Source organism: Venturia canescens, chromosome 1 (assembly GCF_019457755.1).
Source record: "Venturia canescens isolate UGA chromosome 1, ASM1945775v1, whole genome shotgun sequence".
Classification (NCBI taxonomy): domain Eukaryota; kingdom Metazoa; phylum Arthropoda; class Insecta; order Hymenoptera; family Ichneumonidae; genus Venturia; species Venturia canescens.
In genome coordinates, this window is record NC_057421.1 from 5,143,803 (window position 1) to 5,165,056 (window position 21,254).

The 21,254-nt window shown below is 35.5% G+C and overlaps 3 protein-coding genes across 5 annotated transcripts; 1 reads left to right on the top strand and 2 right to left on the bottom strand.

Annotated features, from left to right (window-relative positions):
* Positions 1–247: 247 nt before the first annotated feature.
* LOC122405598 (sorting nexin-13-like) lies at positions 248–10,099 on the bottom strand. The gene is made up of 11 exons (XM_043410497.1): positions 9,270–10,099; positions 7,702–7,814; positions 7,298–7,397; positions 7,141–7,227; positions 6,832–6,956; positions 5,890–6,454; positions 4,786–5,706; positions 3,771–4,487; positions 3,338–3,526; positions 2,981–3,195; positions 248–2,864 (listed from the first exon to the last, which is right to left on the bottom strand). The coding sequence occupies exons 2-11, from the start codon at positions 7,812–7,814 to the stop codon at positions 2,534–2,536; spliced, it is 3,363 nt and encodes a 1,120-aa protein (XP_043266432.1). The 5' UTR covers positions 9,270–10,099; the 3' UTR covers positions 248–2,533.
* A 454-nt stretch (positions 10,100–10,553) lies between these two features.
* LOC122405602 (ras-related protein Rab-30-like) lies at positions 10,554–16,400 on the top strand. The gene is made up of 5 exons (XM_043410503.1): positions 10,554–11,312; positions 11,997–12,080; positions 12,279–12,462; positions 12,687–12,838; positions 13,072–16,400. Exons 1-5 carry the CDS (start codon positions 11,226–11,228, stop codon positions 13,180–13,182), a joined length of 618 nt encoding a protein of 205 aa, XP_043266438.1. The 5' UTR covers positions 10,554–11,225; the 3' UTR covers positions 13,183–16,400.
* Positions 16,401–16,580: 180 nt separating this feature from the next.
* Positions 16,581–20,932, bottom strand: LOC122405599 (dehydrogenase/reductase SDR family member on chromosome X). 3 transcript variants are annotated; one of them, XM_043410500.1, is made up of 7 exons: positions 19,173–19,434; positions 18,960–19,029; positions 18,278–18,385; positions 17,984–18,157; positions 17,513–17,720; positions 17,096–17,294; positions 16,581–16,937 (listed from the first exon to the last, which is right to left on the bottom strand). In XM_043410500.1, exons 2-7 carry the CDS (start codon positions 19,000–19,002, stop codon positions 16,743–16,745), a joined length of 927 nt encoding a protein of 308 aa, XP_043266435.1. In that variant the 5' UTR covers positions 19,003–19,029; positions 19,173–19,434; the 3' UTR covers positions 16,581–16,742. The 3 variants fall into 3 exon arrangements, with proteins under 3 accessions (XP_043266435.1, XP_043266433.1, XP_043266434.1); XM_043410498.1 differs by lacking the exons at positions 18,960–19,029; positions 19,173–19,434 and adding an exon at positions 20,042–20,932; XM_043410499.1 differs by lacking the exon at positions 18,960–19,029.
* Between the last annotated feature and the right edge of the window lie 322 nt (positions 20,933–21,254).

Genomic DNA, 21,254 nt, shown 5'->3' on the forward strand with positions numbered 1-21,254 from the left:
CTTGTTGCCCACCGTCCGAATTGTCGCCGTTGCAACGTTTCCTTTTTTTATCCTGTAGCTCCACCCCTTTGTGTCCCTTCCTCCTCTTAACGATTCTTCAAACGATATTTTAATAACGTAATTTTTGTGGTGTGATTTTGGGTTTGCTTTATTATCGATGCATCTCAATTGGAGAGGTTAAGGCTGATAATGGAGAGGTACGTTCAAGGAAAATGGAATAAAAAAATAAAATAAAAAAACATCGAAATTTGATAAAGATTTTTTTTTTAATAAGTAAACATAATAATAGCAACTATGTCCTTTTAACACGATAGAAATAACTCTTTATACAGGCTCACGACATCAATATACAATTCAATTTTTTTTTATACACTATTTTTATTATCATTATATGTATATTTATGTTTATATGTATTTTCAAGTTTAATCAATTTAGAGAAACAGCTGAATATTGTAAATGTTATTTTATCATTGCTATCGCCAACTCTGAATAAATAAATAAAAAGATCCCAATTATAGTACAAGACAGTGGCTCGATCTCTTATTAACACACGCACAGTTACGCGAAAGTTGTCCTTAAACATTCACATACTTGTCCCGGACTCTACTGAGCTTTCGACACACTTCCAAGTGTGTGTGTGCATTTTAACTACTTTAGAATATTTGCAGTTTATTATGTTCAATCGATTCTAAGCCATATCCCGCACCTACTTTATCTCGTAACAAGTATTTAAGTGGATGCTGCATCATCTGCGTTATATAGTTGCTTAGAGAATGTATATCAATATACATGGTGCTCGAAAAGTGATTTTAGATCATTCGCAGGAACAATAATTCAGGCAATCTCAGAGAGAAACGTTTCAAGTCATTTTTTTCATCGGACAAACCAATTTATCATCTTTTGAGAGCGATTCAATATGCCATAAACGGTGCGTCAAAGCAAAAATTGACTGAGAACTTTTCTCTTGGGAATTAGGATAGCTACCAAGCCTGAGCAAATGCAACTTTATGGACACCCCATATATTCGTGCACGTGTGTTCCCACTAAAGAATACAAATATTTGCGATAGATCGGTGTCCGAGGGGTCTCAAAATGCGAATGGAATGATTGTATTATTCGATCAATGCGCAGATCGTTTTCGTTTGTTTTTTTTCATCGGTTTTTTCTCTCTTTATGGGTAATCACAAGAAAGTTCCTTACTTCTTTCTACAATAATACCGATGAGGCCCGCGAGAGGGCGTGGTTAGACAATGTTATTTCATATAATATAATTTTTGGCCTCTATTTCACTTTTCACCAGCTTTTTCATTTGTTCCATATTATTCTCCACTTTTAGTCGGTTCGACGATTGTACATGATTTTTTGTTCCTTTTAGAATTCTCGTGCTCGACGAGAGTCCGCGAAAACTCACGTGGTTTTAGTTTTTGTTCCCTGTCATTTTTTTTTCTTATGTATATAATTATGGGCTCAATGAATTCGAAGACATTTCACTGTTTCTCGATTCACTCTCCCAACACTCATTGTCCTACCTCGATTTTGCTTCTGCTCATGCGAGAAATTCAGCGAACAATTTTTTCGATTATCTTATCTTCTAGGCGAGATTGATTTTCCTATGTCATAATAAGTAAATAAGTCACAATTTTTCGTGGTAAACACCGAGATTTTTGAACGTGGTGTTTTTCTACACTCGTGAACCCCCGTGAGAAAATATCAATGACTATTTGGCCGATTTCATTTGACAGCTAATGTCATACATAAATGAAAAAATCTTGCCCTCGAACAAATATGGTCTTCGATGGCGCTTAAACACGAATAAATAATAATAAAAATATTCGTTTTATACAATGCGCGCGTTTTACTATTTCGACTAATCGTCACCACGGACAAAATTCGGCGAAGAAGCCTGTGATGATTCCTTTCCCTTCCTTCAAGACTCAAACACTTTTTCACGATCGTAGAATATTTCAAGACACTTCATCTTCGAAATTCTTTTATATTGGTTGTTTTGAGAACTCTAATCAACGACAGAACCGAAGACTCTCTCAAAAAAGTATTTGGTTTATGCTGCGAATAAGATCAATTTCGAAAATATTGAACATTTTGAGCAGATACCCTCTGAAAAAATATTCTAAGAGCGGTTCTTGAACTGTAAATTTCAAACTGACGTGGAAAAAGTGTGTCGCCTTTCGGAGTTCGCCTCATCCATATATTTATATACTTATGTATTCATAATAATTATTACAATCGAGAGAAATTCGTTAGTTATTCCTAGCATGACAGAAAGATTATGCCAAAATTTGTAATTTTTATGGCAATGCAACGAAAAAGTAGTTTTTCGTATGAGAAAAAAAAACGCCAAGCTACGAAAACTGTTGAGAATTTTGACGTTTCCTTCTTCTTCATGATTCAACGATTGAGAAATCAATAGCGAGCGAATTCACCGAAATAACTGAGAAACTCTATGAAAGCAGTAAAAAAAAGTCTCGCCCTTCGCAGCAACAATTTAATCTCATAAACGAGTGACGTCGTACATCAAAAATTGGTCTTTGACTTGTTTTTTATTCTGGGCGAGACCGAGTACAGTTTTCGTAAGATCGTAACTAAATCTGTCTGTGGAAAGAGATTTTCTATGATTCCTTCCAGCAGTACGTATAACAGTCTTCTATTCAGTACGGGTCGTTGGAAGAGCTCGAATACTCTCAACAGACCCCGCCTCGTCGTTTCACTACCTATGATATGTTTCAGCTCGTCCGACAAACACGAGAGAAGAGCGACTTTCGCAGCGACACGAGTTCGATCCTTCGTCTCCTGATCTCGTGGCGGTTTCGCCTCTGCTTTCACACCGTTTGGCCATTGACTTTGCCTGGGGGAAACAAAAACATTGTTATTATTATTAATTAGAGAAATAGTTCGTATCCATACTGTTCCTGTTTCCAATGGAAAAAACGAGAATAAAGGAATAGAGAGAAAAATGCTCACTTGAAAAGACGCAAATACGTTGCGACGTTGGTCGGACTGGTCAAAAGTGAGACGTATTCAACGATTCGACGATTGACGATGTCACCGAACATCGTGCGAATAATTTGTCTCAGAAGTGTCACTATTCTCCGTCTCAGCCATTGGTTTCTCACTTTGAGGTCGAACACCTCGTCCATCAGCAAAAGTATTATCCTCAGTGGGATATTGTCGTCCGTCTGAAAGACAGCGAAATCCGTAAAGTGCGCTCCGGACAATTCAAACAACAACGTATAACTTCGTAGAGTCCAAAATTACTCGATAACCCCGATGATTCAATTGCTGCTAAGGAATCGTCGTCCAAACCTCGTTACGACTCACCTCTGTGTCCAAACTTGCGCCAACCTTCACGCTCTCATAGAACATTGCATTTTTTCTCGGATTTCCAAAAAATTTACTTATGTTGTCCATCACACCGTCGACCGTGCTCAACATATTGTCCGGCATAGTTTTAACTGCCTGAGTCACGCTCTTCATCGACGTTTTCAACGGATTCACAAGCGTGTCGATCTGAAATATTAAACAAAATTGATTATTAAATTCTTCCAACTGTCACGTGTTATTCATTTTAAATATTCGAATAAAAAGTTCTTTTTGACAGATTTGTTGCCAAATCATGGAACCTCGACCAGCGAATAGTCCAAGATTTATGAAAAAGCCACGCTTTAACATTCCAGATAAATTTTCAACTTTCAAAATAATTTCATGATCGTGGTTGAAAGTCGATCCTAGTAAATGTAAAGTGACGATTCACCGTTCTTGAAATTTGGCCGCCGGTGACGCCTTTGTCGTAATCGCCTTGTTCGAGAAAAGTGAGCAACATGTTTTGTAGGCCCATATGACCGTCGACGATCGCAGGTTTCGTCAGTTGTTGTAGCCAGGCGTTGAGCATTATCATTCTTTTTTCAAGAACGGCGCGCTCCATATTGTGAAAAGCTTTTTTCGCCGGGAAAGGTATTTTTGCGAGATCGTAATATTTTTCTTTGATTTTCTGATGTAAATCATGAAAATCGGAATATCTTCGATAAATATGCCATTTTTCGTGGTAACCGGAGTCGTAACTTTTTTTAACAGCAACGGCATAAATTCCATAAGTTTTTCCGCGGTCGTTTACCACCCCGGTTTCAATGATCTCGGCTGTTATCTCAAATCTGCCTTGTTGCAATTTTCTTATTGCATTTTGGTCGCAGGTCGCCTCTTCTAATTTCACGTACTGCTGCTGCTGCTGCTGCTGCTGCTGCTGCTGTTCGGGACTTGACTCCAGATAAAAATGAGCGTCTTTTCCTTCGCTTATCCGATCGGAATCGATGCTCGACGCACTCCTCATACGCTTTATATTCTTCCGGGGCATACTCAGAAAATCAGTCTCGTCGTAAGTCGACTCTTTGTCATTCATGCTCGTTAGACTCGCCGACGAATTTGCTTTCAATCTCAGCCCCTCTTTCACTGAATTCCTCCTTTGTTCTTGGTTCTAGAATCACGTAACATGAATTTTATCTTTATCGGAATAATAAAGGCAATCATTAGTATAAAATTATAAAATTTCTTCCTTAATATCGATAAAAACGATCGTAAAGGGCAGGAAAAATGTAATAAAATGATTTTTTGATCCATAAAATTTATAATATCCATTATAAATTTGCTAGAAAATCAAATTCTCTCGGCTAATGACGCAATTAAATGCATTTTTTCGTGATAACGTTTTCCATGCTTGGAATATGGTAAATTTTTCAACTTATTATCCGTCTTAGTGTCTTAAAAAAACTCACTTGTGGAGATTCGTCGTTACTTTGGTAACTAGTTGCTTTTTTGTCAATAGTAAATTCGATAGATTCCTCGAGTGTATCGAGTTCGTTATTCATGCTGGAGACGCTGATGCCATCGAGAGATTTTCCGTCGTCTTCGGAAGGAGGATCTTTGAGTAAATCCAATTCAGCCAACAGTTTGACGTAAGAGAAAGATCGTTTGAAAGAGGGCAGAAATCGGTCTTCGGTTTGTAGTTTTTCATAGCAGCAAGCTTGCAGTTCGTCGAACCAAGTTTCCCGGACGACTTCACATTTTATTCTGGTGAGTAAATTTTTCACGAGAGAATCGTCGAGAGACAACTTCATGGCCGCTTTTTCGCTCAAATATTGTTGATAAATTTTCAAAGCAGCGTCTTTAAGATTTTCCAGATTAGCGTTGCGACGCTTCGTTCCTGAATGTTGACTCTGATTTCCCAATTTCTGCAATTCGATGTCAGATATCTGCTGCTCTGCCGATACTTTCCAACCGTAAATGTTCAAGTAGAAAAATAAATAAGCCTCGGCGTTTATGCAAGTCATGTAATCTATAAAGTAACTCAGTGCAATGTTGTTCTTCAACAATTCGTCCAATGGCAAATTAACCAACTTGCAACCAGGCATCATAAACCTGTTCCAATCAGGCTGGGTCTCTATTCCATCTACTTCCGCTTTCAACAATCCTTTCTGCATTGCCAATATTCTTTGCTCAAGATTCTCTTTTACGTACAACAAACTCTTCAATTGTTGTTTCACCACCAAATCGTCCTCGCCTCCCGAATCCTTCGAACGTAAATGAGCTATTTCTCGACAAACGATGTTCTTCGTTGCCGTTAATTCGTCCAAGCTGTCCGTTATTCGTATCACCGTCAAAAAAACCTCGCTCGGTAAGCCCGCCTCTTTTGTACACTGGAAAAGAAGGAAAAATAAATTTGAAACGGAGTTTAATGTTGTCCAGTTTCTTGAATTTTACACTAGGAGGAATACCAAAATCGCGAGAGCTTTTTTCTTACGATTTGGCACGAAACTAACAATGACAAAATCGAAGAAGAACGATAAAAAACGTTTGAAGAAATGAAAGAACAAACCCACCAGCCAAATACAGGCTTGATTAATATAATCAGGATCGGAGAAAAGATTGAGTAGAGGTGTGATGATTACGTTGACCAAAAGTTCTCGAAGAATGAAGCGTACAGTGAGGCAATCGAAGTCTCCTTTGGGGAGCAGTAAATACAGAAGGATTTCAGCAATTTCTCCAAGAAAATTAAGTTCTTGTTCTTCGTTGGTGCAAACGAGATCTCGACATATCAAATTATTTTCCATTTGAACTTCGAGATCGAAGAATATTTTCTCGAGACTCGATTCCTCGTCTTTTTCACGATCTCCGTTGTATTCGACCGGCTCCGGGATATTCGGAACATAAAATTTCGACTGCGAATACCAAGAAATGTCGGTTTCACTTTTGTTCCTACGATGCGTCGGCGTCCTCTTTGGCGTTCCTCCCGATGTACTTGAACTACTGCTACTTCCTTTGTGCATTTTGTTGCTTTGCAATTGTTTCATCTTTGCTCGAGCCTGACGATACAGTCTCATGTGGGAAGCCGCATCGTCCACGAGGCGAGTTGTCAGATAAGGAATCCAATCCACATCCTTTACTCTACCGCAAAAAAAAAAAAAAATTCATTTCCTTCAGTCATTTTATCATTTTACTGGGGGCTCAACGACATTATTTAAAACAAACCAAAATTAGAGGAAAAATTTCATAAAGGAAAATATCGAAATAAAAATCGAAAATTTGGTACTTCGCATTTGGACGAAAATCCACGATCATTGGAATGCTGTGAGACTATTAATTTTCAAGAACAGCATTGGAAAAACGATTGTGAGTAGATGTTTAAATAACGAGATTCTTCAATGAATATTCGGACTATTTTTGTTTTTCCTATGTGCACCGCTGGTTGATTGATTATTTGTAAAATTTGTCTTTTTTGCTCCGTAATTTTTGTTCAATTTTACTCTTCCATCGAACACTACCTGTTCGCTATATTGATAGCAATCTTTTGAGCAGTGTCTCTGACGGATTTGGTGAACTCTTCGTCATCCGTTAGCACGTTGTACCAAGGCTCGACGTAATCACGTAGTACAAAGTCCAATATTTCCTAAAAACAGACAATCAAAAGCAATTATACTCGATTCAATCAGATATTTGAAGCGTTGAACAGAAAACAGAAAAGTTTCAGAAGATCGATTTTCAGAGATTTTTTCATTCTAAGATACGGTAAGTTTGGCTGTAAGTTGATTTTTTATCTCTATACTTGTTCGTAGGATTTTTGGACCACTCACTTGTAGAGATTCGTCAATAATGTGGCTACCTGTGACTCTTCTATCCAGAGTAAAGGTCATCTTTTTCTTCGATAACTCTTCCATATACTGAAAAAAAAGAGATGTAAATGATGCAGTGACGGAAGAAAGTGGTAAAGATAAAAGTCAAATTTCTTACCAGTCGCAGTTTTTCAGTCTTCTTGTGTAAGTTTTGTTTGCCAGAATCAATTTCATTTTGGAGATTCGGCGCATACTTTCTATATATACAAGTTATAATTCTGAAATGAAAACAAACACTAATAATTTCCAATAAATTGAAGTAACGACAAAGTATTTTCAAAAAACTGTATGGATTAGTTATTAATGCAATCAGTTGTGGAAATATTCCATGCTTTTGCGAATCTTCCTCACTCCTTGGAATAAATGATATAATGTATCTGACTCGAACCCTTGAAAAACTTCATTTCATCATTATTACAAGTGCTTATCATGTTTCCATGAAGCGGAATAATTTTTCAGTCCCAAGGCTCTTGTTCCTTCAAATCAAAGTTCATTTATTAATTAATTTTATCATATTCTTACCCTAAAATTAATACGAGCAGACAAACAAAGATTTTTAAAAGAGTTCCCAGGCCAAAGAGGGCAACGAGTAGAATGACACAGGCCCCGATACCTCCATACAGTGGAACACTCATCTGCAAAAAGTCAAATCACTTAATCAATGAAATAAAAAACTTTAAATTTTGAATTCGATTATTTATTTTATTTGCATTCTTAAATTATTTTGCAGGTGAAGCAGTTCAATAAACATAATCTTCTACAGTACTCAAAGATTCCATTGTTCACCGCTTGTGTTTAAATATAGAAAGTTGAGTAACAAGAGAAATCAATAGTAGCTATACATCTTTTGTTTATTCATTGTATAGATGTGCAGAGAGTTATTGAGAAGTGCCAAGTCAGAACTCACAAGTTATCTCATTTCATGAGCTGTCAGTGTTTTTTTGCTCTACACAGGCTTTCAAAAGTCCTCCAAACGTTACCAATGATTTTTTGCATCTTTTCATACTTTTATTCTTTTGTTTCTACAGCTTTTTCATTTTCTTTCATGATTAAAATGTTAGACGTCCCATGATATCAAAACTACTTTGTAATGGAATAGGTATCTCAATAGCAATCAGTTCTTTAGGAATTGCGTAAAAAAGACAGCAATATATTATAGTCAATTGATAATCATTGAATAAATGATGCAAGTTTGACAGTTTCAACAATTTTAAAAAGAAATACAAAAAATAGTGAAAATATTTTTGTTTCATGTGAAAATATGAATTTTCCCATGAGTTTTTTCCCCACGATATCTTTTTTCAGCAATTTATGCCACACTTTAATTAGGGGCTGTCGACTTTTTTGCTAATCATTTTGTCTGTTACGCAATTCATGTATAATTAATTTGTTAAATGGTTCTCAATGATACCCTTACCAAAAGAAATCTGAGATTTTCTCTTATCTCATATGTATGTACAAATATTTGGATTTGAAGCCTGTGCTAATTTCAACTGTGCTCTATTTGATAATATCGCTCAATGATTTGATAACAAACGATTGTCAACGGTAAAAAGTTGCTGAATAACTGAAATTCAATTGGCTGTAATTTTTAAAATCATTTCAAATGAAATTAGAAAAATTGTTGTAGATTCAACAGCTGTTAGGTTGATATTTTGTAAAATTGTGAAATAATTTCGATATTAATTATTTTTATACTTTAGGAAATCATAAAGAACAAATGACCCAATTTCAATATGAAAATCATTTTTGATCAAATCTTGTTTGAATGTTATTTTTTCATGCTTCGAATATTCGTTTCATTTTCAATAAATAATAATAGATTTTCGAGGTCGAAATTGAGGGTTCTTCGTTTTCGCTTGCGAATAAAGTTGCCGCGACAACTATACTGTCAGATTTTGACAGGTGAAAAAAAATTACGTTTACGATCACTTTTCATCTTTTCCCCGTGTAGTTTGACAGTTTGATGGGAAACGTATGTCAGGAACCAAAACTCAATACAATGTCGTGAGCTAGTTGATTCGGATGGATACGCCAGTTTTTTTAGAATGCATTGAAGAAAAAAAAAGTCACGTGTGTAATTAGCGTACCTTTGGATTCTCGTGCAAGCCTTGCCGCGCATATTGCAAAACTTCGGTCTAATCCTTTCTTCGTTTTATTATGATTTTTCTTCTTTATTTTAAAAAACAATTATCTAAGCACTATTTTTTATTAAATTTCATTGCGTTTTAGTCAGCTAATAGAGATTTTATTTACAATATTGTTATTATTGATAAAAGTGAGATGTAAAAGAGCGGACAAGTTCGCCGACATTTCCCCGGATTCTGCGTGCAAGAAGTGTTGAAAAATCTGAAACACTCGAAACTCCTCGCGAATTTTGACATGCGTCCGATTACAACAGCGAGGACGGACGTCCAATTTTTGACGGAGCATCAGTAAAGTCTTGTGGTAAAAAAACCACGGATCTCGCACCTATTTCCACTTTTTTTTTATTAAAATTTTTTTTTGTCGTCGACGTGTCACGCACATCGGCTGAGGGGACCGAAAACACTTGTTACGTTCATGCTCATCATTTTTTTTTGTTTATTGGCACACGACATGATAAGTCATTGTTTTCAGAAGCGATTTGAAACTCTATGTTTATTCTTTTTATTATCACTTTTATTAACCACGAGAACACGCGAAGATAAACACAGGAAATGTGTTTTCTAATAGCGACTGCGCCAATGAAACTGCTAATTAAAACGCGCCTTCGCCATTTGGAAAATCATTCACACTTGAATTTTTTTTAATACTTTTTTTTTCTTTCTATTTCCAGTGTACATTTCCATTTCCACGGGTGATTTAATACACGAGCGAAATATCTTTGATATCTCGTACTGACGTTATGTGTGGTGGACCGTGGAAAAAATATGCGATGAAAACGTCAGTGATGAAGCTTACGAGTATTAACCACAGACGGCGCTGACCCGTATTTACAGTAGACGCTCCATTAATTTTACCCTTGTTAGGGCAACGTCTCCCCTCTTTGATTTTGATTTAATTACTTGTGAGAGAGAAAAGAGGTGAAGAAAAACATAAATGTATTTGTTTTTTGACGCCTAGAACATCCATGAACAAGCGTGTATATGTTTAAAGACTAACTAAGCAATTTGCTTTTTTTATGGGAAAATTCTATAATTTTTTGATCATTTTGGAGTGATTATCACGTCACCATGCACGTTTACAGATAATACGGGTAAATACGGGTAACGTACCGACGATCCGTAAAACAAATTTCGTCAGTTATTATCCATCACCGGTATCGCCTATCGTCTTTCACACAAAAAACAAACTGTTGCCTTGTGTGTATGTGTATTTTTTACTTTACGAGATCCCGTGCGCTGTCTGCGTCGTTCTCATCGGCGAATCGATGCTCCTTTCGTCATACCGTTCAATTTTACACTCCAGCGTGTTTTTTAAAACAATTATAAACATACACATATATATGTATAAAAATAAATAGTATAACACAGTTATATACGAGTGTGCGCGAAAGGCAATGGTTCTTAAAATTCCTAATTCGCGAAGATTGTGTCATCGACGAAATCGGTGAATTCGTACTTCAGTTTTTCCTTCGCATCGAAAAGAAAAACACACGTTATCAAACGTCATTGTGACAGGCACAGAGCAGGATGAGCGTTTCAACGAATTTATAAATTTTTTTCGTTTTTATTGTTGAGTGTTAATGTCTGAAATAGGGGTAAAGTGAAAATTGTGTGCAAAATTGACGATTTTCTTTTGTATTTCAAAATCGTAATAATACGATTTCGAAAGGTGCACGAAAGTTTCGTAATTCGTCTCCTTTTTTCTCTCTCTGATAATCGCCGTCAAGGTGAGCGATCGAGAAAGTCCCTCGTGCCTCGTATACGTGTGTGTTCTTGTGTTATTCGACTGTTACAAATGAAATGGAGCACTGAAATACGACGTACATAATTCTTTTGTTAAGTTAATATTTTTGTTGTTCGTTTGCATTATCATTGTTAATGCTCCTGTGAACTGATGCGATGGAGGATTACAAATTTCTCTTCAAAGTCGTCGTCGTCGGCAATGCCGGGGTCGGCAAAACTTGCCTCGTTCGAAGATTCACTCAGGTACGCGTTTATAACTAATACTCTTGACGATATTTTCTGTTGATTAATTACTTCTCCTCGCTCCCCTCCCTTTCGTTTTTGGTAAACTCAAAAAGTGATAATTCGTAACATTTTATTTATTTTTATTCCATTATGAAAATATATATAATAATTATTCATTTCAATTTCACTTTAATAAGGAAATTTTGACAACCGATCAAATATAGCTGATTGTTTTTCATCTTTTCTGCATACTAAATTATTAAATTTAAATGTAAAAAAAATTGAATAAATATATACAATAATGATTTAGATGTTCATGAATATAGGTATTCTGTTTTTGTGTGTAATTTATTCAATCTCTATTTTCTTAACTCATGCAAAATGCTGTTTTGTGTGCAACTCAATGTAGGCACTGTGTGTACCTGTGTGGTACAAATTTTTTATGACACTCTTGGTAAAAATGACATTAATATAGTTACAACTATGTTCTGCACCTTGCAAATATTCGAACCATTATGAGACATTGTAAAATTTGTATCATTAACAATTGTATGTAATGTCAAATATCAAAATTTTATTTTTTTTCAAATGGAAAGTCCAAAAAAATGTAAGATGGTTATTATAAAATTTGCAATTCAATCTACCATCATTTTCATTTCCACTATTAGCATAAAATAATTGCATTTTGGTGGGAAATTTCAGGGCCTTTATCCACCCGGACAAGGAGCGACTATAGGTGTTGATTTCATGATTAAGACTGTTGAAATTGAGAATGAAAAAATAAAGGTAAGTCAATCTGTGCTCACAGCTCAACCGAAACAACAAGAAAATATGCAAATATTTAATGAAATTGAAGAAAATAAAAAATGTGTCATAAGATAAAAGTGGAACAAAATATTGAAGACGCACAGAATGGTTATAAGTAATTCATGGATGAAAAATTAATTTTTATAAACATAGTGGAAATTATCATTTTGCTTTTAGCTTCAAATTTGGGACACAGCCGGCCAAGAACGGTTCCGGTCCATAACCCAAAGTTACTACAGGTCAGCTCATGCCTTGATATTAGTTTACGACATATCTTCTCAGCCGACCTTCGATTGCCTCCCAGACTGGTTAAGAGAGATAGAGGAATACGCTAGCAACAATGTACTCAGGATATTAGTCGGTGAGTTTCTATGTCAGATGTACGAATAACACAAAAATTTAACAATACGAATACACAGTAATTAAAACAGTGAAAGCAATGAAACCACATTTCTGGAAATGGAACCGAAACTATTCTCAATGGCCGTCGATGAAATAATCATCACAATTTTTCTAGTTTCTAATTTTTATCTTTCGACTAGTTTGTTGCTCAGACGAAGTTGCTAATTTTATATTTTTGTTCAGGCAATAAAATCGATCGTGAAGATCGTGAAATTCCAACTCACGTAGGTTCGAACTTTGCTCAACAACATGGGATGTACTTTTTGGAAACGTCTGCTAAAGAGGCGGAAAATGTCGAGAGGCTGTTTATGGAAATAGCAGCGGAGCTTATGGAGGTCAGCAAAGTCGAAAAAATCTTATTTTCATTTCAATTTATTTCTTTGGTCATGAGGAAATGGAATAGGATTTCAATTCTCTGCGCACTTTCACTGAACTTTTGAGGAGAAGATGCTCAATCAATTTGAATGAAATGAATTCACTTCTTTTCTGCTGTGTGTTTTATTCCTTCGCAACGAAGAGAAAACATCCTCGTTGAGTGAGTAAAAATTTGTTTTTTTTCCGAGTTTAGCAAGCACGAAGCCAAGAATTGCCAAGGTACGAAACGAACGCAACAACGATAAATGGAAAAACGACTTCAATCGGCGATAGTAGCAATTGCGGTTGCAGTCGATTGTCCTAATTTTATCGTATAATAATCAGGAGGAGGATTCACCAATTGAAACAACAAAACCACAAAAATTCGTCGTCACATTCGGAGGAGATATGAAAAAAAGATAATTTTTACGAGATCTTTCAGTCACAAAATCTTCGAGAGTATACGGCGTTAACGTTATATAATTTTAATTACTATTATTATTATTATTATTATTTAGGTTCTTCCTAATTAATCGTAGATTATTTGCACACCTCACTCGACACATGTGATTCATCTGTTATTTATCGTAGTATTTAAAACACAAAGTTACCTTGGAGAGAACGAAAGAAAAACAAATCGCGAAATTTCTACGAAGTATGGTTTTTTCTTTTTTGGAAATAACACGAGAGAAAAAAATCGCAGTTTCAATTTCGCCACATTCGTTCGAATCGTTCGAAAGACAAACGTTTCTCGTTACTTTGAAAAAAGTGTCTGTTTAAACTACTTCTCCATTCTGTTCTCGATCTTCGAAATTTTACTTCTACAAATAACCAGAATGAAGCAAATGATCTTGTCTCTCCACTAGCCAAAGCAGAATTCGTTCTCTCATAGTTTATGAGCAAAAACTCAAAAAACGAATTTGTAACATTTTTTGAAATTCATTGATTGTAGAAACAGTGAAAAGTACTAGAATTGAAAAACTACCACGTAAGAATAGAAAAGTCAGATGAAAGCGTTCGGAATTTTCATAGTTTTTTACCAATCGACAATTTTTTTTTAACCATGCCAAACCAAATTCCGTTGAATGTAGTCTGGTTGAGTAAACGAATAGAAGCATTCCAGAAGCTCGTTGTAATTGAATCAATGAAGATGGAAAGCAGAATGGAGAAAAACAATGTTTCAAGGTAACGAGAAAACTTCATTTCGAATATAGTTCGTTTATAAACGTCAATCATTTGACGGTATGTAAAAAAATGGACCAGCAACAATTGTTGTCATTCTTTGTTTTCCTCTGGCTTTAGCTACTAGTTCGATCGTTATCGCATTTTTGCGCATCACATTCTCAATTAATTAGAAAAAATTGAAGAAAAAACCAGAAGAGTTATTTTTCTTCATAGCATTTATTAAAATACGATAACTGCATTGAAAAAAACGAAATCTCAAGAAATTTCGTTCATAAACGACTGAGCAAGCTGAGAAAACAATCGGGTGCAATCTTATTGAACACCTGATCACACCGAAATAACGTGTCTGAAAGCCAGACATTATAAAATTCACAAAGCTTTCGCATAAAAGCGGCTAGAAAATAAAAAATGACGAACCAATTTCAGTTCAATTGGAACGACCCCAAAAAGGCTATCGCGTATCGGATTATTCTGTCATAATAAAACGTCAACGTCAGGAACGAATGATTTTTCAAATAATTCATGAAATTTTTAACGCTTCGTATGTGCGCGTTAGAAATAAAATTGTTTTATATTCAAACGGCGATTGCATCGACTCATTATTAAAATAATAGTTATAACAACTATTGAATATATATTATTATAAAAACTATTATTATTATTAATATTATCATTATTATGATTAATATTATTGCTGCGTAGATAATTATTTAACATTGGTGTATCGTTCAACGTTGTATTATATTGAGATAATTTATTCCGTTCACGTTTTGTATTTTAAAATCGGAACGGTTGATTGGGACTGAGACATTTGAAAATGTTGAGTCCTTTTTAGTACGCCACACTCTAGTCTTCGAGTGCATTTCGATGAAATGTATAAAACGTTATTGATTATTCCGAAAAAAAACGAAGCCAATCAAAATGAACGGGCTTATTTTCGAATCCACGCGTTCGAAATTTTACTTGTTCATTGCCTCGTAGCCTTAAATCGCGTTAACTTTTGGATAATTTTTATTCTTCTTTTTTACCGTGCAGACGTGTGTTGCGCATTTGGTTTGCAACGTTACAATGCATTTGTTGTTTGTAATCAAAATTCGTAAAAAAACGTCTCCGTGCTTCAATCGAATTTTCAAATTTTTTCGATTTTTCGACTGTTAATTTTATTCGATTTCAATTAAGGTTGTTGCGTACCTAGGTTTGATATTTTTATGCATAAAAATTGAATTTTTTTACCCAACTCTTTGACCGATTCGGGATGTTTAATTCAAAATTTAGTGATACCGTTGATACTCTAATAAAGTAGGCACGAAATTAACGATGCTGTGCGCGATTTAGCGAAAAAAATGTTTGCAATGGATTTTGTGATGCGATGTCTTCGGAGTTTCACGCCTTCTGTAAATGCTTCGTCGTTGTTCGATACTCGGTGCTGGCACCTCGTGCATAGCAGTCAATTTTTTACCACGGCTATTACTCGTTTCGTAATCAAAGAAAATAATAAAGCAACAAAATAATGAAGCACGAAGAAGTTGAACTTTCAAAGAAACACGAAGGAAACCGCTACTAAAAGTGCGAAATCTCGGAAACATATCAATTCGTCGTGTTACCTGGGTCTAATCAATTTTTTTAACATCACATTTACTACAACGAAACCAAAAACGGACACGTTGAATTATTTACCAAATTTTGGCGTTGGTCAAGACTAAATTTTTTATTTTTCTTCAAAAAAATTCAAAATTGTGTTATTTCGAGCATGACATTTTTTCAAATACATTTTCGCAAACGGAAATGCCAAAGTTGACAATAGAATGATGCGAATAAATCAACATTTTTCCATTGAATTTACTCAATTTGCAGACGTAAACGAAAAAACAAAAATCATTGAAAATACTACTAGAGAAATTGACAAGAATACGAGAAACGAAGAAAGCTGTAGAGTTCGGAAAATAATTTAATGTGTCCGTTTCTCAATAGAAACATTTCCGCTACGACAATGGTTGCCGATACGAAAAAGAGAAAACTAATACCGAAGGGAACGAGGAACAAAATTGCTTTGACAAATGAGCGTTAATTACACATGATAAGCTGATCGTCGTGCTAAGTGAAGTTTTTTGAATTAGCATACAATGGGCCACGCGCTACGCGACAAGGACGCACGATGCTCATTACAATTTTACATTGTATATTCATTGTAAGAATGAAAGAAAAAAGAAGTAAAAAAAAATATCAACAAAAAAAGCACAAGATCAGATAGTATTTGGACATTTGTTATTCCTTCGTCACAAGTGTCTAATGACATTACGTTCAATGTTCAAAGATATCACTTTACGTTGAAATACATTCAAAATTCATGTTTTTTCAGTCTGCACTTTTTATCAGTGTTAGTAAGAATTTTTCGCTCATAAGATAAACTGCAATTGCATTTTTATAATTTCAATTTTTTGTTCTGTTTGCCTCATCAACATCACGGGAATTAGCATTTGAAATTTTCGTGACGTTTGGTAATTTGCTGAAAATTTGAAAAACGTTTATTACATTTGATTGTTGAAAAGACAATTTTCTGTATAATTTCGCCTCCCATTTTTCCATACAAACATATTTAATTTTCCGTCATGAATACAAGTCTTTGTAAATTTACAAAATTTGTTCGATTGTCTTTACACTCGTAGAAGTTTGACCTAAAGTTGGAGCTCATTTTCAAGTTCATAAATTCTGAAAAAAGTCTTTGAGCTTGACTTGCTGGAGACTCAACTCGAAGAGACGATTACACGCATTTTCGTCTTTTGCCAAACGATTAATCGAACTGCTTCGACAGTTGCTCAGGTAAATTCCACCCTCGTGCTCGATTCTCGGACTCACTGCTGCGTAAACTGTCGTCGTCGCCCCTTTTTCTGGACTCTGGAAATGTGTGTTCCCGAAATAATTAGAATTTAGGCGATATTATTCCGTTCGCAATTTCGTTGGACTTGCATGCCAAAATCTTGAATCTTTGTGAATATTTATCAATCAATGCGAATATAAAATGAATGAAATTGCGCAAAAAAAAGAGCCACTACCTTGAAAAATAATCGTGTGAATATTTTAACTTTGCTGAATATCGTATTTTCGAATAAATCGGTATTAACGATTCCTGGGTGCACGGCGAAAGTTTGTATCGGAAGATTCCTTTCTTGGAGATGTCTTTGAAGAGTCGTCGTGAACATGACCGAAGCCAATTTGCTCTGGGCATAAGCTGCAGACGTGATAAACCTTTTTCTGGAAAAAAATCAACGAGAAGAAGAATAAGTTGAGAGGAAAAATCAAAAATAAATCAACGAATGATTGAATTTATGAAAAAATTATAAATTCCATTTAGTTATTATAAAAATAATAAAAATTAAAAATAAAGAAAAATTTTTTTAAAAATTGAAATTAAAAACTAAAGACAAAAAAGTAAAAAATGGACGAATATCTTAATCGATTCTTCTGTTTACTTGTAATTAATGTCTTCGAAGTTGATCGTCCCGAGGAGATGAGCACACGAAGAGACGTTTATTATTCGAGCTCGGGTTTCCTCATTTCCGGCGTTTCTTAGAAGCGGCACAAGCAAAGCGGTGAGTAAAAAGTGTGACAAGTAGTTGACGCCCCATTGTTGCTCGAAGCCGTCTTTCGTTTCGACATACGGTGGGAACATTACTCCAGCTGCAACACAGCGAGAAACGAGTCGAGTGAGAACTTTGGAAAATAATATTTTCTAATAAAAAAAATATTTTCGTGAGTGGGAGTGGTCGGGAATGTTTGTTTTCGAAAGCCAGGCTTGTGGGTACTCAAACTCCAGGGCTTGGCGAGCAGAACGCGGAGCTGACTTTCGATTTCGATTTCGACCAATTTCAAAATGGCATTTTCAAAATTTATCGAAATTTAGTCTCGTAAATTTTTAAGTCTTTCAATTTTTCATTTCTTACCGTTATTTATGAGGATGTCAATTTTTTTGTACTCATTTTTCATCATCTCAGAAAACTTTCTCACTGACTCGAGGCTCGAATTGTCCAATTCGTAGACTTTTGCTTTCCCGTCCATCACTCCGGATTCTCGGATGTTTTTAACGACTTTTTCTCCCGCCGCTGTATTCCTGCAGGCTGAAAATGAAATATTTTCTAATCAGCTCGAAATTTGTCTACGAGAATTCTGGATTTTGAGGAAAATTCGTTAAAAAATCGAAATAAGAAAGTTTCCATGTCATTTCTCGCCACCGTTACCGAGAACAATATCCATGTCGCATTTCATCAGCATTCTGACCACCTCAACCCCGATCCCTCTGGAACCACCTGTTATAACGGCCACGCATCCCGTTTTCTTCGGCAAATCTATCAACAGAGAAAAAACATATTTTTGGTCATCAAAAAATTTCATCTGAACGTCATTGGTTTATTTTTAATTAATTCTTTTATAAGATTTTTTAAATAAAATATATATATTTTTTTTTTCAATTGAAAATAAAAAACAAATGAAAAATGCACAAAGGAACGCGAAGGAGTGAAATAAGCAGGAAAGATTGTTCTTCCACGCTTGCATTCCACGTAACCAGGAAATTTAATTTTTACGAATTCCAAATAAAGATTTACATAAAATGAAGTTCCGAGACCATCGGAGTTGGGTAACTATTTGAGGATTTTGAATCAGCGATTCGATATTACGAATTCATTTATTAGTTGCTAAAATTCTGTGTGAAATTAATTATTTTTCAAAAATACCGAATTATCGATTTTTTAAACAGTCACTTTCCAATTTGTTGAATTCACAGTCAACGTTAGAGCCGGAAAATACAATTAGTTGGCTCAAAGAACTTTCCGAAGTCGATGATCATTTTTACAATGTCATAAATAATGCAAAAAAAATCGGAAAAGTTTATCGAATTAAAAAACGAAATAGTAATCGTACAACGAAGTAACCCGTCGTTGACGAGGGAGCGCATTTTTCGCATCTGGGCCGACGAGCAATTTCTAGAAAACTGAATGCAGGTAAAATGAAAAAAAAAGTATCGTCCTTTACACTCACGGACTAGGAAAATTTTTAGAAATGTTAATAATTTTAACTTCAACGCTTTTCGAGATGATTTTTTATTTCTTCAAAATTTTTTTCCCCATGCCATACCAGTTCTGTTGCTATTAGCGTATTTCATGTCACGTGCTATTTCTCGAATCACTAATTTCTGGTACCTCATACTACCGCGAGAAAAACAAAATTTCCAAATTTTTGGCACCATAAGGAGAATGACAATAATCACGAGAAGCAAAACGTGAAAAAAGTCGTAACTCGTCATCGTAAATATACCGCGAATTCCACTTTTCACGACACAATTATAAGAAGCTTCGGAGTATATCTCGGAACAATTCTTGGAATGTGACTGAACGTTCGGCGTTTCGAGGAATTAAATACACGCCATCGAGTGAACGTTGCACCCATAAGTTTTGTTATTTAAGTATAACAACGCGATAAAACTCTGATTTTTCATATATATAATTCTTCAATGTTGATGAAATCTTCACACTTTCGTATTTTGTAAATTCGCTCATTAATGAAACAAAGAAAGTTGCAAGCCATCACGAACCTCTTGTATATGAATAACAGCGGCCGTAAGGTTTAGATATCGAGAGATAAAAAACAAACAGGCTTTCAACGCGACGATCGAATCGTTCATTCTGTCAACGAGTTTCGTACTTCATCGATCATTTTTTTACAATCTATTTCGTCATTTTCGAAAAAAATGAGCGTGATAATAAATTTCCAGTGTTATGATTACTTACAAATGATTGTAAAATTTCTTTGTATTCGGTTGTTGAGAAGATCGTTCGATCTCGGAAAATGTTCGATTTGTGTGAACCGATATTTGAAAGTTGGGAAGCGCACTGTACTATTCGTATTGTTTTCTCAATTTGGCCCGGGAGCATGAATAATTTGAATCGTTTAGATAAAATGTGTAATGAGATTTCTCAGAATATCGTTAGCTTTTTTAAACTCACCAGTTTTGTTGTACCTCGCGTCGCGCAAGTCACAAAGCACTTCTCTGACACCCAAAAGTTGATACCTCAATTCGAGTACTATCCTAGTGGTGACGAGGGAAAAAAATTTGCGTCCTTTTGGCCAAGCGCAAAAACTACCGATCAACGCGATCGTAGAGCCGAAAAGTATCATCATAGATTTGTACTTTTTTTGTACAACCTGATTCCGTTCGAAAGGTTGCATCCGGTAGGATTTCGAAGTACACGCGAGAAACGAACCAACAAGGAAAGCGAGGGAGGGAGAGATAAATGATTCTTAGACTTTGAAGTGATTGCAAAACGATCTTTCGTCACGAATGTATGTATTTTTTGTAATAACAAGGTTTTCTGCGAATGAATCTACCGCTTCACGATTAACAATTGCCACATAAAAAAAACGAAACAGAATAAAAGTCGTAAATTAACTTGTAAATAAATATATACGAGAAAAAACCGCGACACGAAATTCCGTACGTCGTCCACTAGGTCTGACTATTAAATTAATATTTTCCCTCGGTTGTGATCGATCCGAGTTTTCACTCGTACTAAACTCTGAAAGTATACGCGTAGAAAGTAACTTGGGAATGACTGTAGTGCTGTCATAGTGACAGGAGTCGCGTCTCGTGGTTGTACTCGAATTGGAAAATCAGTAGACTCTGACAAAAAGAATGTATGCCACGTGAGTAGCTGAGGGAGTTTGTCAGAATTATGGATCAGGAGTGAAAGAAAAAACCAAGAATCCTTTTCCTTTTACATATTAGGAAGTAGGTTACGGGGTCAAAGTTGCGCGAACTCGCGAACGAAAAAAATACGAAACACGAGGAATGACGATTAATAGAAAGTAAACACCGGCTCAAAGTGGTTAAATTTCACCTGTGTCGTGTTAAAAAAAAAGCAAGAATTGACTTGCACTGGCAACTCGCGTCGAATTTTCGCACTGTATATTGGAGCGCATGGTTTTACCGACTGTTGATAAACTTGGAACAATGCGAATGAAAATTTTTTAATCTTTTGCACTACGAAAATGGAAACTTAACTTCTTGCAACTGTATTTCTGTATTGTAAATCAGTGCCCGCACACACGGGTTTACCAAGCGTAGATAACTCAAAAGTATATGTTGGGGATAAGTGATGAAGTTCGGTCACTGAATGACTGAATTCATATCTTTTCCACACAGACACGGGAGCGCGGCTG